Source organism: Bombina bombina, chromosome 4, assembly GCF_027579735.1.
Source record: "Bombina bombina isolate aBomBom1 chromosome 4, aBomBom1.pri, whole genome shotgun sequence".
Lineage (NCBI taxonomy): Eukaryota > Metazoa > Chordata > Amphibia > Anura > Bombinatoridae > Bombina > Bombina bombina.
Genome location: NC_069502.1, coordinates 1073524612 through 1073539077, shown reverse-complemented (window position 1 = coordinate 1073539077; position 14466 = coordinate 1073524612). Strand labels below are relative to the sequence as shown.

General features: G+C 40.1%; 1 protein-coding gene across 1 annotated transcript in view; it reads right to left on the bottom strand.

Moving 5' to 3' along the window:
• FBXO11 (F-box protein 11) overlaps positions 1–14466 on the bottom strand; it is a 379957-nt gene that overhangs the window by 137105 nt on the left and 228386 nt on the right. The window contains exons 6-7 of the mRNA XM_053712228.1: positions 10852–10935; positions 9790–9922 (exon numbers count right to left, since the gene is read on the bottom strand). Of these exons, the coding sequence (XP_053568203.1) occupies positions 9790–9922; positions 10852–10935 (217 nt within the window). The remainder of the gene's footprint in view (positions 1–9789; positions 9923–10851; positions 10936–14466) is intronic.

The window sequence follows — 14466 nt, the reverse complement described above, 5'->3', positions numbered from 1 at the left end:
TTTGAGAAAAAAAAAACATCTGGATGGAGGGACCACTCCCCTGGATGTAAAGTCTGACGGCTAAGATAATCCGCCTCCCAATTGTCTACACCTGGGATATGCCCCGCAGAGATTAGACAGGAGCTGGATTCCGCCCAAGCAAGTATCCGAGATACTTCTTTCATAGCTTGGGGACTGTGAGTCCCACCCTGATAATTGACATATGCCACAGTTGTGATATTGTCTGTCTGAAAGCAAATGAACGATTCTCTCTTCAACAGAGGCCAAAACTGAAGAGCTCTGAGAATTGCACGGAGTTCTAAAATATTTATTGGTAATCTCGCCTCTTGAGATTTCCAAACCCCTTGCACAGTCAGAGATCCCCAAACAGCTCCCCAACCTGAAAGACTTGCCTCTGTAGTGATCACAGTCCAGGTTGGCCGAACAAAGGAAGCCCCTTGAACTAAACGCTGGTGATTTAACCACCACGTCAGAGTGTCGAACATTGGGATTTAAGAATATTAATTGTGATATATTTGTATAATCCCTGCCCCATTGATTCAGCATACAAAGATGGAGAGGTCTCATGTGAAAATGAGCAAAAGGAATCACGTCCAATGCTGCAGTCATGAGGCCTAGAACTTGCATGCACATAGCCACTGAAGGGAATGACTGAGACTGAAGGTGCCGACAGCCTGCAACCGATTTCAAACGTTTCGTGTCTGTTAGAGACATAGGCATGGACACAATCTATCTGGACGCCTAAAAAGGTGACCCTTGTCTGAGGAATCAAGAAACTTTTTGGTAAATTGATCCTCCAACCATGTCTTTGAAGAAACACTAGTTGATTCGTGTGAGATTCTGCAGAATGTAAAGACTGAGCTAGTACCAAGATATCGTCCAAATAAGGAAACACTGCAATACCCTGCTCTCTGATTACAGAGAGTAGGGCACCTAGAACCTTTGAAAAGATTATTGGAGCTGTTGCTAGGCCAAATGGAAGAGCAACAAACTGGTAATGCTTGTCTAGAAAAGAGAATCTCAGGAACTGAAAGTGTTCTGGATGAATCGGAATATGAAGGTATGCATCCTGCAAGTCTATTGTAGACATATAATGTCCTTGCTGAACAAAAGGCAGAATAGTCCTTATAGTCACCATCTTGAAAGTAGGTACTTTTACATAATGATTCAAAATTTTCAGATCCAGAACTGGTCTGAATGAACTTTCCTTCTTTGGGACAATGAATAGATTTGAATAAAACCCCAGACCTTGTTCCTCAAAAGGAACTGGCATGATTACCCCTGAAGACTCCAAGTCTGAAACACACTTCAGGAAAGCGTGAGCTTTTACTGAATTTGCTGGGATACGTGAGAGAAAAAAAAATCTTCTCACAGGAGGTCTTACTCTGAATCCTATTCGATACCCTTCAAAGACAATGCTCTGAATCCATTGATTTTGGACAGAATTTATCCAAATATGCTTGAAAAACCCTAATCTGTCCCTTACCAGCTGAGCTGGAATGAGGGCCGCACCTTCATGCGGACTTAGGGGCTGACTTTGGTTTTTTAAAAGGCTTGGATTTATTCCAATTTGAGGAAGGCTTCCAATTGGAAACAGATTCCTTGGGGGAAGGATTGGGTTTTTGTTCCTTATTTTGATGAAAGGAACGAAAACGGTTAGAAGCCTTAGATTTACCCTTAGGATTTTTATCCTGAGGCAGAAAAACTCCCTTTCCCCCAGTAACAGTTGAAATAATAGAATCCAACTGAGAACCAAATAAATTACCACCTTGGAAAGAAAGAGATAATAATCTAGACTTAGATGTCATATCAGCATTCCAAGATTTAAGCCACAAAGCTTGCCTAGCTAAAATAGCTAAAGACATGGATCTAACATCAATTTTGATATCAAAAATGGCATCACAAATAAAATGATTAGCATGTTGCTGTAAGCGAACAATGCTAGATATGTCAGAATCCAATTCTTGTTGTGTTAAATTCTCCAACCAAAAAGTTGATGCAGCCGCAACATCAGCCAAAGAAATTGCAGGCCTAAGAAGATGACCTGAATATAAATAGGCTTTCCTTAGATAAGATTCAAGTTTCCTATCTAAAGGATCTTTAAAAGAAGTACTATCTTCCATAGGAATAGTGGTACGTTTAGCAAGAGTAGAAATAGCCCCATCAACTTTGGGGATATTTTCCCAAAACTCTATAGAAATTGCTGGTAAAGGATACAATTTTTTAAACCTTGAAGAAGGAATAAAAGAAGTACCTGGCTTATTCCATTCCTTTGAAATCATATCAGAAATAGCATCAGGAATAGGAAAAACCTCTGGAGTAACCACAGGAGGTTTAAAAACAGCATTTAAACGTTTACTAGTTTTAATGTCAAGAGGACTGGCTTCCTCAATATCCAAAGTAATTAACACTTCTTTTAACAAAGAACGAATATACTCTATTTTAAATAAATAAGTAGATTTGTCAGTGTCAATATCTGAGGAAGGATCTTCTGAATCAGATAGATCCTCATCAGGAGGAGGATAAATCATTATGTTGTCGGTCATTTGAAATTTCATCAACTTTATGAGAAGTTTTAAAAGACCTTTTACGTTTATTAGAAGGCGGAAATGCAGACAAAACCTTCTGAATAGAATCGGTAACAAATTCTTTAAAATTCATAGGTATATCATGTACATTAGAAGTTGAAGGAACTGCAACTGGCAATGTACTATTACTGATGGACACATTATCTGCATGTATTGGTTTATCATGACAACTATTGCAAATGACATTCGGAGATATAATTTCCACAATCTTACAACAAATGCACTTAGCTTTGGTAGAACCGATGTCAGGCAGCAAAGTTCCAACAGATACTTCTGAGACAGGATCAGATTGAGACATCTTGCAAAATGTAAAAGAAAAAAACAACATATAAAGCAAAAATATCAATTTCCTTACATGACAGTTTCAGGAATGGGAAAAAAATGGAAATAGCATAGCCCTCTGACATAGAAAAAGGCAAGAGGCAAATAGCAATGGGGTAATAAATTAATGAAAAAATTTTGGCGCCAACATCATCCGGAAAAGCACAATAGCGTCACTAACGACGCAACCCTGTGTAAAGACTCGGCGCCAAAAAATTCTCGTGCCAAGAATGACGCAATAAAGTCTAGCATTTGGCAAACCCGCGGGGCCTAGTTCTGCCCGCAATCTGCAAGAAAAAAGTAGTCAATCTGAAAAAAAAGACTAAATCTTAGCACAAACTTACTTCACCACCTCCATAGGAGGCAAAGTTTGTAAAAACTGAATTGTGTGTGTGGTGAGGGGTGTATTTATAGGCATTTTGAGGTTTGGGAAACTTTGCCCCTCCTGGTAGGATTGCATATCCCATACGTCACTAGCTCATGGACTCTTGCCAATTACATGAAAGACAAAATTCTGGGAATCCTAACTCTACTCCATGAATAGCCCTTGGATTCACACCAATAGAGATATTTACGCCATATCTTATGGTAAATCCTTCTAGTTATAGTCTTACGAGCCTGAATCAGGGTCTCTATGACCGAATCAGAAAACCCCCGCTTGGATAAGATTAAGCGTTCAATCTCCAAGCAGTCAGCTTCAGAGAAACTAGATTTGGGTGAAGGAAGGGCCCTTGAATGAGAAGGTCCTTCATTAACGGAAGTCTCCAAGGTGGCAGGGATGACATGTCCACCAGATCTGCATTCCAAATCCTGCGAGGCCAAGCAGGCGCAATGACGATCACTGATGCCCTCTCCTGCTTGATTCGAGCAATGACCCGCAAACAGGGGAAATAGGTATGCAAGGCTGAAGGACCAAGGAACTGCCAGAGCATCTATCAGTTCCGCCTGGAGATCTCTGGACCTCGACCCGTATCTCGGGAGCTTGGCATTCTGACGCGATGCCATGAGATCTAACTCCATCTGACCCCATCTGAGAATCAGCTTGGAGAACACTTCCAGATGGAGTTCCCACTCTCCCGGATGAAAAGTCTGGCTGCACAGAAAGTCCGCCTCCCAGTTGTCCACCCCTGGGATATGGATCGCTGACAGATGGCAAGAATGGGCCTCCGGCCACCAGATTATCTTGGCTACCTCGGTCATCGCTAAGGAACTGCTCATTCCTCCACGATTGATGTTAGCCACTGACGTTATGTTGTCCGACTGGAATCTGTTAAACTGGGCCAGAAGAGCAATGAAGAGCGCTCTTAGTTCCAGGATGTTTATAGGAAGAACAGACTCTGCCTGAGTCCATACTCCCTGATCCTTTAGGGAACCCCAGACAGCTCCCCACCCTAGAAGGCTGGCGTCAGTAGTCACAATCACCCAGGAAAGTCTGCGAAAGCAGGTTCCCTGGGATAGCTGATCCAGAGACAATCACAATTGAAGAGAGTCCCTTGTCTCCGGTTCCAGGGTTATTCGAGGAAACAAGTCTGCATAATCTCCATTCCACTGCCTGAGCATGTTTAATTGCAGAGGTCTGAGGTGGAACCGAGCAAACGGGATGATGTCCATTGCAGCCACCATCAGTCCGATTACTTCCATGCACTGAGCAAATGACTGCCGAGGAGTGGACCGAAGGGCTCGACAGGTATCTAGAATCTTTGATTTCCTGACCTCTGTCTAATAAATTCTATGAGAATCTATGAGAATTTTTCTGAGTTCCCAAGAAAGTCACCCTTGTCTTTGTGATTAAGGAACTCTTTGCCAGATTTACCTTCCACCCGTGAGTTCTCAGGAAGTGTAGCACAACGTCAGTATGGGATCTTGCTTGTTGACAAGATGGCGCCTGGATTATAATATTGTCCAGATAAGGTGCCACCGCAATGCCCAGCGGTCTTAGAACCGGCAGCAGAGATCCCAGAACCTTTGCAAAAATTCTGGGTGCCGTGGCCAGACCAAAAGGAAGAGCCACGAACTGAAAGTACTTGTCCAGAAAAGCAAACCTCAGGAACTTGTGATGATCTCTGTGTATAAGAACATGTAGATATGCATCTTTCAGGAAACACTGAAGCATCAAACTGACATCACACAGCTGAGGGTGGAATTCCAGAGGGTGCAGGGGAGAGGAGCTCGGCAGCTTTCTTCCCATCAAACACAGAGGGTTCCCAGAGCTGTTTCATGCTGGCGGTATAACCGCTACACTGGATTACAAAAACACTTGGAGCTCCTGAACAAATTAAGGTACTGTTTCTCCACAGCTATAACCTGCGCAGGATTGCCGTTTTACACCAATCCTAAAACTTTGAAATTGAATTGAGCATCATTGTTGCAGCTCATTGTTATTTTGCTTAAATCACCAGGATTCAATTTCTCTCATTAGTACTGCTTTTTTGCTTCCTTAACCCTGTCTGCAGCAGAGGCTAAGTATTTTGAAGTGTCTTTAAAGGTCTTCTCTCTACATAGATAGGTCACTTACAGAGAATTACTCATTTTATATAAACAAGTTTTTATGCATTTATTTATGTACATTTAGTATTGCCTTTTTATATTTATCTCATTGTATGAATTATTTTGCTTACAACTCTTAATACATTTAGTAAAGTCTAATTAAATTATATTTTAACATTCATTTCAATTGGCTGTTTTTTTCTTGATCATTTACCTATCATTTGTTAAAATATTTTTTTCATATGTATTAGGACATAATCAACTCATATTTTTTTGACCTGCCCTTTAAGGCGCCCACAGTACTTGTTTTTTCACTTCGATTAAGGAACTCTTTGCCAGATTTACCTTCCACCCGTGAGTTCTCAGAAAGGATAGCACAACGTCAGTATGGGATCTTGCTTGTTGACAAGATGGCGCCTGGATTAGAATATTGTCCAGATAAGGTGCCAACGCAATGCCCAGCGGTCTTAGAACCGACAGCAGAGATCCCAGAACCTTTGCAAAATTTCTGGGTGCCGTGGCCAGACCAAAAGGAAGAGCCACAAACTGAAAGTACTAGTCCAGAAAAGCAAACCTCAGGAACTTGTGATGATCTCTGTGTATAAGAACATGTAGATATGCATCCTTTAAATCCACTGTCATAAATTGACCCTCCTGGATCAATGGAACGAATAGTTTCCATCTTGAATGATGGAACGCTGAGAAACTTGTTTAGACTCTTGAGGTCTAAAATAGGTCTAAAGGTTCCCTCCTTTTTGGGAACTACAAACAGATTTGAATAAAAACCCTGCCCCTGTTCCTGAACTGGAATGGGAATAATCACTCCCAGGGAGGAGAGGTCTCTTACACAATGTAAGAACGCCTCTTTTTTTTTTATCTGGTTTGCAGATAATCTTGAAAGAAGAAATCTTCCTCGGGGAGGAAAATTTTTTAACTCCAGTTTGTATCCCTGAGACACTATTTCTATTGCCCAGGGATCCTGAACGTCCAGACCCAAGCCTGATCGAAGGAAAGTCTGCCCCCTACCAGATCTGGTCCCGGATCGGGGGCATGTCCTTCATGCTGTTTTGGCGTCAACAGCAGGCTTCTTGGATTGTTTACCCTTGTTCCAAGACTGGTTGGGTCTACAAGTAGGCTTAGATTGTTCTGGTTTAGAGGAGGAAGACAAATAATTTCCCTTGAAATTATCCTGTTTCTCTTATCCTGAGGAAGGAGATGACCCTTACCTCCCGCGATATCAGAGATAATTTCTGTCAGGCCAGGTCCAAACAAGGTCTTCCCCTTGTAAGTAATTGCTAGCAGCTTAGACTTCGATGACACGTCCGCAGACCAAGGTTTTAACCATAAGGCTCTGCGGGCTAGGATAGAAAACCCCCGAACTCTTCGCTGCTAATTTAGTAATTTGCAGAGAAGCGTCCGAAATAAAGGCATTAGCTAACATCAGAGCTTTAATCCTATCTTGGATCTCCTCTAAAGAGGTCAGACAGATCATCAAACCAATAAGCTGCTGCACTAGTGACAGTAGCAATGCACACAGCCGGCTGCAATAGCAGACCCTGGTGAACATAAATCTTTTTAAGTAGACCCTCCAACTTCTTGTCCATGGGATCTTTAAAAGCACAACTATCCTCAATAGGAATAGTAGTTCGCTTGGCTAAGGTAGAAATAGCCCCTTCCACCTTAGGAACCATTTGCCAAGCTTCACTGATAGCGTCAGCTATAGGAAACATCTTCTTGAAAATAGGAGATGGAGAGAAGGGAATACCTGGTCTCTCCCATTCATTGGAAACAATCTCCGAAGCTCGCTTTGGCACTGGAAAAAAGTCTAAGAGGGAACTTCAAAATATCTGTCCAATTTACTCGACTTCGCAGGAGCGACCACTACTGTAGAATCACAGTCTAAAGTAACCAAAACCTCCCTGAGTAACAGACGGAGGTGTTCTAGTTTAAACCTGAAAGATACAACCTCTGAATCAGTCAAAGGCAATGAACCTTCTGAGTCTGAAATTTTGCCTTCTGATAGAACCTCAATACCCTCCATCTCAGTTCCCTGGGAGGGTACACCCGAGATTGCCACCATTGCATCAGAAACCTCATTGACAACATGGTTGTCTTTCCTCTTACGTTTGCCTTGTAGCATAGGATAAGACAACGCATCATAAATTGTGGAAGACATTAGCGCAGCTATGTCTTTCAAGGTAACTCCAGCAAGCGCTAGAGCAGAAGTACAGGGCACTGTTTGCGCGGGCGTTAAAGTTTGGGATGCGTGGGGAGAAAGCTGCGGCATACTCTGAATCTCAGACTCCTGAGAAGCATCCGCTTTTGAAAAATTTTGCTCATGAAAAATCTTTTCCCTATAACTTAAAGCCCTCTCAATACATGAGGGACAGAAAGGGATTGATGGTTCCACATTGGCATCCAAGCACATGGAGCAAGTAACATTTTGCACGGCTCCTATGTCCATACTAAATCCCAATAAGAAAAACAATGGAATAAAAACAATTTTTATATAAAACGTTACAGTCTCTTTAAGAATTTAAATAGGTAACATTTTTTACTATATGAGAAATATATGTTCAAAGAAAGGCAAAAGATAATCAAATTACTCTCAAAAAATTTGATGAAAGAAAAAAAACAAAAAACGTTACTGTGCCTTTAAATTTTAAAGACTAACTTTTTTACTGCAATAGAGAAAAACGTATCCCAGCAGCTAAACAGAATTAAATTCAGACACCCTTACACCTCAGCAACTCTGCTGAGGTGCCAACCTGCCAAACGGACTCACTCCCTGGTCTCAACACTTTTAGATCTGTAACGATCCGGATGCTCAGGGGCACAATAGCGCTATAACCGTTTGCTTAAATAAATATTCAGGAAACCATGCGGTTTTAGAGCCACAGTGTGCAGACGTCCACTTCTGTCGGCTGAGTACTGTGCAGTTAACTTAGGCAGCGCGCAAAACTTTAGCCCCGCCCACCGTGGGCGTAACTCAAAAACACATTACCCGATCGGAGTAAATGTTTAACAGAAACAGAAACCACCATAAACACAAAATGAGCTAAACTCCTAGCCCCACTGCCTGCACTTTTGGCTGTCCTCCAAAACCCTCCAAATAAGAGGGATTGATGTCCCAACATAAGGAGCCCTTTGTATGAGCCTTATGTGAATTCCAGATAAAGTTAAAGTGCCCACTTTCCTCTGAGTTTACTTCCCCAGAATAAACAAAGTTAGCACTTACCTTAAACACTGTCCGACAGCATGACAGTCCAGCAGGTTTAAGAGGTCCTCTCCCTCCCATAGCCCTGTGGAAAATGATAAGCCTGAGTTAAATGTGCTTAGGCTATCAGGAGAAGGGCAGCATAAATGTATAGGAGGAGCAGTGAGAATTATGTCCCACCAGTTCCTATTGCTCTAAAACCACCAAAAGCTCTACTGAAGAGACTGATATGGACTACAGCTACACCCTAGAACAAAGCAGCACAAGCTTGCACTACTTTAAAATAATAAACTCTTGATTGAAGAATAAATTTCTAACACCTAACTTTACCTCTTCCTAGCACTAACGTAGGCAAAGAGAATGACTGGGGTGGGAGGGAAGGGAGGAGCTATTTAACAGCTCTGCTGTGGTGCTCTTTGCCTCCTCCTGCTGACCAGGAGGTGAATATCCCATAAGTAATGAAGATGATCCGTGTACTCATCGTGTCTTTAAAAAGAAAACCATCTTTAGACACAGTGTTCCTCAAAAGCAATTTAAAAAAATCCTATTTAAATACAAAAAATAAAAAAAATAAAAAACAGCTTTTTTTTTTTTTTTAATTTTTTTTATCCACCCTGCAATAAATTTCTTGTGGAATAAGAGATTAGTCTTTATTTCAGGAGATATATATTTAATATAGCATTCTTGAATTATATAAGGCACTATACCTGATCACATCCAGAACTGAATCTGAAACTGCCCAGAGATACAACAGAAGTGCTCCTACTGGAAGGGAGTTCTAGATACATCTTACCTAACAAGGTGCATTGCTGTTCTTGCACCTTTAGAATGATTAACCCCCTCATGTGGCAAAGAAAAGGTGGAATAACAATGTAGCAGACAACACTACCGTTTGTTTATGTGCTTCAAAATGTAAGGATGAGACCACTCATCACTTAAATAACCCAAAAAAGGCATGTTAACTGACATGCAGGAGCACAGTGAGAAAACAGTTTCCCTACTGTCAAGCTTGTATTCAACACTCAGAGGCAACATATATACAGCCAAAGTCACAGTAAACGATTTGTTTCACTGTGATACACTTTTCATTTACAGGACAGAAAATCACACATTATATAGATAAACATATGGTTTCCCTTTGTATTTATTTAAATTATCTGGTATTCAAATAATTACCTGCACCAATCATTGTTATTGGAGACTCTATGTAAATCCATTCGTCTGTGTAAATACCAGAGTGCACAAAGATGAGTCCATCAAAATGTGCTTCTTGCACACCACCTAGAGCATCTTCAATGGTATCATAGTACTGAAAAAAAGAAAGTATTAAAATGTATCCATACTAACATAAAGGGGAACATCAATTCACTTTAATATTGTCCCAGTGGACTATGAAACAATGCAAGGCACATTGGCAACTGGAGGAGCCGAGAGCATTTTAGAAGCACTCCTTTTCCACATCAAATATTTCAATTTCTTTATAGTGAGGTACAAGGTTAATTTCCTATCCTTTTACAAATTATAAAAAATACCTGTGCTTCTTAACTGAATTATCAGCTGTTTTACATCATGTTCATTGCTCAACACACAAAGTGCTGTGTCTGATGTCTGTGCTTTTAACTCAGTAGGTTAAACCAGAAGATTACTCATTAAAATAAGATCCAAAGCAACTTGTGCGTGTATTGGCACCTACTGAAACTATAGCACAATCATTAATACCATGGCAATTACCCAATATCCAGGTGGACGTGAGACCTTTTATTTTATAAAGAAGGTTTCTTCTCTTTAAAATAAAAGGATTGAGACAGCTATACACTACTTTATATTACATGACATTTTGAAATAAATTCAAATAAAAAAAGTTCCTTCTTAAAATGAATTTGTGTGTGTAACAAACCTGACTTTCAGTTCTTCACTTTGCAACCAGTATGGAGAAAAATAGGAGCGGTTTTAAATAAACTATTACTCTGTAGATCTAGAGCCAAGAAATAAATCTTTCTTGTGCTATACAAAATGGTTTCATGGTAACTTGACTTCAGCAAAGTGTTGAGGACATTAGAGTCCTCCTTTTCACTCAAGGGAAAAAAGAAAAAGTTGAGTGGAAAAGTGGCACAGAGAGAAGAAAAAAGAAAAGAGGAACAAAAGCAGAGAGGTGGGTACACAGATGCAAAAGGTTTCTTCAGCAGTCATTTTTATTAGAGCAATGCTAGTATAAAAGTCTCACCGTGTCACACTTACCAACATATTTTCTCTTCCTTTATATCTAGTCGGATTACTGTAAAAGTGTTCTGCAAATCCTGGCTTAACATGTGCTCCTTTGTACTGTTAAAAAAAAAATAATAATAAAAAAAAAAATGGTATTTTAAAGGACCAGTAAATACAGTAGATTTGCACAATCAACAAATGCATGGTAAAACGACAATGCAATAGCACTTCGTCTGAACTTAAAATTAGTAGATTTTTTTTTCTGATAACTTTAAGTTATTTCTATTTCCACTCCCCCTGTATCACGTGACAACCATCAGCCAATCACAAATGCATATATACGTATATATTCTGTGAACTCTTGCACATGCTCAGTAGGAGCTGGTGACTAAAAAAGTGTAAATATAAAGACTGTGCATTTTGATAATGGAAGTAAATTGGAAAGTTGTTTAAAACTTCTGCACCATCTGAATCGCAGAAGTTGAATTTTGACTTGAGTGTCCCTTTAATGTGATACATATGCATTGTGTGAAGTGTTAAAACAATATTTCTTAATGTAAAACAGGTAAAGCTTACTTTAATGAAAATGTCTTAAATTTTACAATATAACAGAAATACTTTATTTTCAAAAGTGAAAAGATCATGACACTAGACTTTTATTTTGAAATTGTTTTTATTTGCAATTTTGTTGTGTTTACAAATATATTAGTCATAACTTATCAATATGAAAACAGTATCAAAACATTAACATTTATCTCTTTTCTACAATTTATGAATAAATACAACTTTTGTATCAGTCTTATGCTTCTTTGTATTATTATACATCAAGTGGTTAAATGATCTGGTTTGGTTCATCGAGCGTCCTTAACGGATATGCTAACATTTTTAACAGTTCTCTGTCTAAGTTGCAGTATTTTGGTGTACATATAGGATTGATAGACGGGTATGTAAGTCTATAGGTCTCGGCCTATGCCTCAGGTCGATTGAGTCTTGATCTTAAATCAACTTCATGGAACATGGATGTATGGTTCCCATTGAGCCAAGAAGCTCTCTTTGGTATTTAATTTAACCGCTGCTAAGCTAGCCATCTCGTAGTGGCAAGCTATTTTTTCTTTTATGAAATTAGTTTGAGGGTATTCCCTTCCAGAATTGAGCTATGCATATTCTAACTCGTATTCAATTTAGGATTGATTTTAGGGACGTCTGGTATTCGGAAGTGCAATAAAGCTTGTTCTGGTGTCAGAGTTATCCGTTTTGAAAAATTGAGCTTTTCATAGTGGAGGATTGTTCCCATATATTTGTAATTTTTTCACAATGCCACCACATATGCACGCAAGTTCCTCTTTCACTACATCCCCTATAGCAAAGCTTTCCAAACTTTTCAAGTTGGAGACACACTTTTTAAACCTACCTCATTTTGCGACACAGTAATTCAGTTGTACTAACAAACAGGAGGTTGAACTAACTTGTTTTAAGAGATACGGACCCATACATAAATGATATAATAACAAAATGTATTTAGAAGCAACAGTATGTATGTGCAAGAATAAGAATATTAACACCAATAGCTACTTACTATTTTAATAGGATGTATGAGGTTGATGGGATGAACACAGTTTCTGAATATTTGGTGGACTATTAGATAGACACTCAAATGTCATCCTCAAGCATTTTTAAGCTTCCACTTCCTATCCATATATCAAGAGCAGGAGCAGCAATGCAGGAGCTAGCTGCAAAAAATCCAAAACACTTTGACTTCAGCTCAGCATTTAAGCTGCCACCCTCAGAGCTCTACGAGTCTGACTGACTACTGCCCACGCTGCAAACACACTGCTGTACAACTCACTAACTACACGTGCAGTTACGAGCCGATTGAGTTGACTACACGTTCAGTCAGGAGCCAATGTGCCACCAAAGCCGCCAATGAGAATAGTTTGTTCCCGCTGAGCTGCGCCAATAGGTAAAGATGATCTGTGACCCACTAGGTGTCAACCACGTGATATGCGTAGCAGGCAGCAAGAAAGTCGGAAACCCCCAAAAAAATTTAAATTCCCCAAAATTTGCGTTGAAGAAGGGACACACCTGCACACTGCTGCCGACACACTAATGTGTCACGACACAGTTTGGAAAGCACTGCCCTATAGCATAGGTGAGAATTTGCCGTCTCAGTTCTAATAGATCTCGTTGGTGTAAGTACCATCTGAAGGCAACTTTAAAATAGTTTTCTTTAAGTAGGGCATTAGGGGAAAAGGATAGGCCCCATGATAAGTTAGTTGACCAGGTATTAATGGACCATGTATTTGAGATCTTGTTTCCAATTTATCATGAGTGGGGTTTTAGTCTCTTTAGCAGTAGAATTAAAAATGGGGTACAAAAATGGAGATTTGACATGGGCTGTTGTCAAGCAAAGGGATTCAAAGACAGTGTTTGGAGGGAGTTTCCCTATACCTATTATGCCACATGCTCTGGATGTCAACTGTAAATAGTGATACCAAGTGTTTTTTTTCTGGAATACCCAGAGCATTATAGCAATCGAAAGATATAGGTTTATCATTTATTAGAGCATCTGCAATCCTGTAGAGTCCCTTGTTGACCCATTTGATTTGTATGTGTGGGTCTACGGCTGAGGTTAGAGATATCAATGGTGTTACCCTAGATCTTTCTTGAATTAGAGGATATTTAATTTGTAAGGTATTCCAGATGTGAATAGTGTGTTTGATCGCTATGTATGTGTTTTTATGGGGGGGTGACCTTCAGATTTAGGTGTCCATAGGAGGCTGTATATCTGATCAACATTCATCATGGATGATTCAATGTGGATTCATTGGGTGTTAGTAGAGATTGGGCCATTCTTGCTGAGTAGTAATACTGGACTAAATTTGGTAATCCTACTCCTCCTTTGTTTCTAAGTTGATACATTGGGGGGGGGGGGGGGGGGGTAAAATATCTTTTTGTAGTTTATGTAATTCTGAGGTAGGGACTGTGATGGGAAGTGAGCGAAAAAGGTATAATAATTTAGGTAAGAGTCATTTTAGTTGTGATGATCCTGCCATATAGTGATATTTTAAGTTCCATCCATTTAGAGATTAGCGGCTAGATTTAGAGTTTGGCGTTAGCCGTCAAAACCAGCGTTAGAGGCTCCTAACGCTGGTTTTGGGCTACCGCTGGTATTTAGAGTAAGTCAGGAAAGGGTCTAACACTCACTTTCCAGCCCCGACTTTTCCATACCGCAGATCCCCCATACGCCATTTGCGTATCCTATCTTTTCAATGGGATCTTTCTAACGCCAGTATTTAGAGTCTTGGCTGAAGTGAGCATTAGAAATCTAACGACAAAACTCCAGCCGCAGAATAAAGTCAGTAGTTAAGAGCTTTCTGGGCTAACGCCGGTTCATAAAGCTCTTAACTACTGTGCTCTAAAGTACACTAACACCCATAAACTACCTATGTACCCCTAAACCGAGGTCCCCCCACATCGCCGCCACTCTATTAAAAATGTTTAACCCCTAATCTGCCGACCGCACACCGCCGCCACCCAAATTATCCCTATGTACCCATAATCTGCTGCCCCTAACACCGCCGACCCCTATATTATATTTATTAACCCCTAATCTGACGCCCCCAACGTCGCCTCCACCTACCTACAATT